At 34.3% G+C, this 1988-nt stretch overlaps 1 protein-coding gene across 1 annotated transcript in view; it reads left to right on the top strand.

Moving 5' to 3' along the window:
• Nucleotides 1-779, top strand: part of ethe1 (ETHE1 persulfide dioxygenase) — a 4733-nt gene extending 3954 nt beyond the window's left edge. Inside the window, exon 7 of the mRNA XM_037676797.1 lies at nucleotides 714-779. Coding sequence (XP_037532725.1) covers nucleotides 714-760 — 47 coding nt within the window. The 3' untranslated portion in view covers nucleotides 761-779. The remainder of the gene's footprint in view (nucleotides 1-713) is intronic.
• The last annotated feature ends 1209 nt before the right edge of the window (nucleotides 780-1988 follow it).

Genomic DNA, 1988 nt, shown 5'->3' with positions numbered 1-1988 from the left:
GATAGATAGATAGATAGATAGATAGATAGATAGATAGATAGATAGATAGATAGCATATATATATATTTTTTTTAAAGGAAAAAGTAATACCAAATGTCACCAAATGATGTCAGAACTCACCGTATATTTCATTGTGGTTCATAGCTGCAAACTGTCATGCAAATGTCAACTGCTGGAAGCACAAACAGGCATGTGAGCATTAAACAGAACTACAAAGCAATGATGCTCTGAGCGTTTTAAACACTGAAGTCAAATGAGTGAAACTAAAAACAAAAATAAGGCCAAACTAGAAGCCTCACTATCTGGAGACATCATAAAAACTTTAATTTAATTCAAACAACGTTAATTTAATTTAACTTAATTTAAACAATGTTAATCTAGTTTGGAATGATGAAAGAAACCTCCTCACTGTTGTGAAAGTTAGCTAATTGGTCAGATGTTGATGAGGGACTATGTGAAGCTGCGAGTTACTGTTCATATCTAATCAGACTCTTGCTTTGAGTTTTGATTAGCTTCACTCAAAGTATGCATGCAAAAGAATATTCAAGATCAGTCCATGCATTGCCTTGGATGATTTGGTTGCAAAATATGAAATACTACATTAGAAGGTTGGTCATAATCTGGTTAATTTCCGAAAGTGTTGATAAACTTGTCAAGGTAAAAGAATTCCATCCTACACCTTCTGACAACAATCTTTTTCTTCTTCCTTGCAGATATTGCTTTGCCGGCTAATATAGTTTGTGGATTACACGGACTCTGAAAGCCCCAGAGAAGACAGCGATGAAGTACTTTGTAAAAATAATGACACATCACACAATTAGCAGGATTCAGTTAAAAATAAAAATAGCTCTATTGGCTTTTCATAAACAAATGTTACATTTTGAATAGTTGTCATGTGATGTGCAGCTACTATGGTTTTTATCTTTGTTCGTAAATAATAATAATAAAAAAAGCTTTAATGTCTATTTTAAATATACAAATATTATTTTTGTATGTGAGAAAAAAACACTATTATTATTTTGTACTGTACTTAAGGTAAAAGATGAATGTTCTTTTCTTGTCAGCTATTTTAAAATGTGGGATGGATAAGAAAGGTAAACTAAACTATAAAAATGTCATAAGGTTAGATTTTGTATTCATGAATACTGTTAATGGTACTATCTACTTTTTCCTCGTGGCCTTGTCAGTGATTCTGGACTGCCTTTAACCAAGGAGACACACACAAACACTTGTCTTTTTATCTTTACGGGACTTTGCATTGACTTCCATTCATTTTTCATTCATTTCTGTAGCCTAATCCTGACTCTTACCCCAAACCTAACCATTACCAACCAGTACACACCTAACCCACCAACAACACTTGTACTTCTAGGGACTGGGCTTTGGTCCTCACAATGTACTATGTATTGAAAAATGGGCCTCACAAAGTAACATAAACACACACACACACACACACACACACACAACTCAGCCGTCTGCCCACCACTGCCTTTTTGCATAGGAAAATTAGTCTGCACACTATTTATTAGAAAACAAAGTTTCTATCGCTGTAATAGAAACCATTCATGGATTTGCGTAGTTTAAGATGTTTAAAATAAATTTGAGCGTTCATATTTTCTCCTGTAATAAACAAAGTTCCGATAATCGAAGGTGGATGTGTCATTAAACTACATCCTTCTGATGGAAGCTGATCCAGTCTACGCTGCACCCGAATTGTCCCCAACATATCACATTGGAATAAACTGGAATATATTGAATTGCACTTTCTTACTTTGAAGTTTTTAAGTATGAGTTCTGCTGTGAATTGTATTTGTTAAAATAAACTGGATTGAATTTAGTCCCATTGTTACGGTGTGTTTTGTGCTGACAATGAAGCCTCGCGTACTTTTAAATAGCTAAAAAACAAGCACCACGTTAAAAATAAAGGAAAGTGTGGGCTAGAGAAAAGGTTATCTGTAGGTGGGTGTTTCCTCTCGTGCAAGTTGATA

Source organism: Nematolebias whitei, chromosome 5, assembly GCF_014905685.2.
Source record: "Nematolebias whitei isolate Nwh7 chromosome 5, NemWhi1, whole genome shotgun sequence".
In the NCBI taxonomy this organism is placed as follows: domain Eukaryota; kingdom Metazoa; phylum Chordata; class Actinopteri; order Cyprinodontiformes; family Rivulidae; genus Nematolebias; species Nematolebias whitei.
The sequence above is the reverse complement of the archived record's forward strand: the minus strand, read 5'-3'. Positions and strand labels throughout refer to the sequence as shown.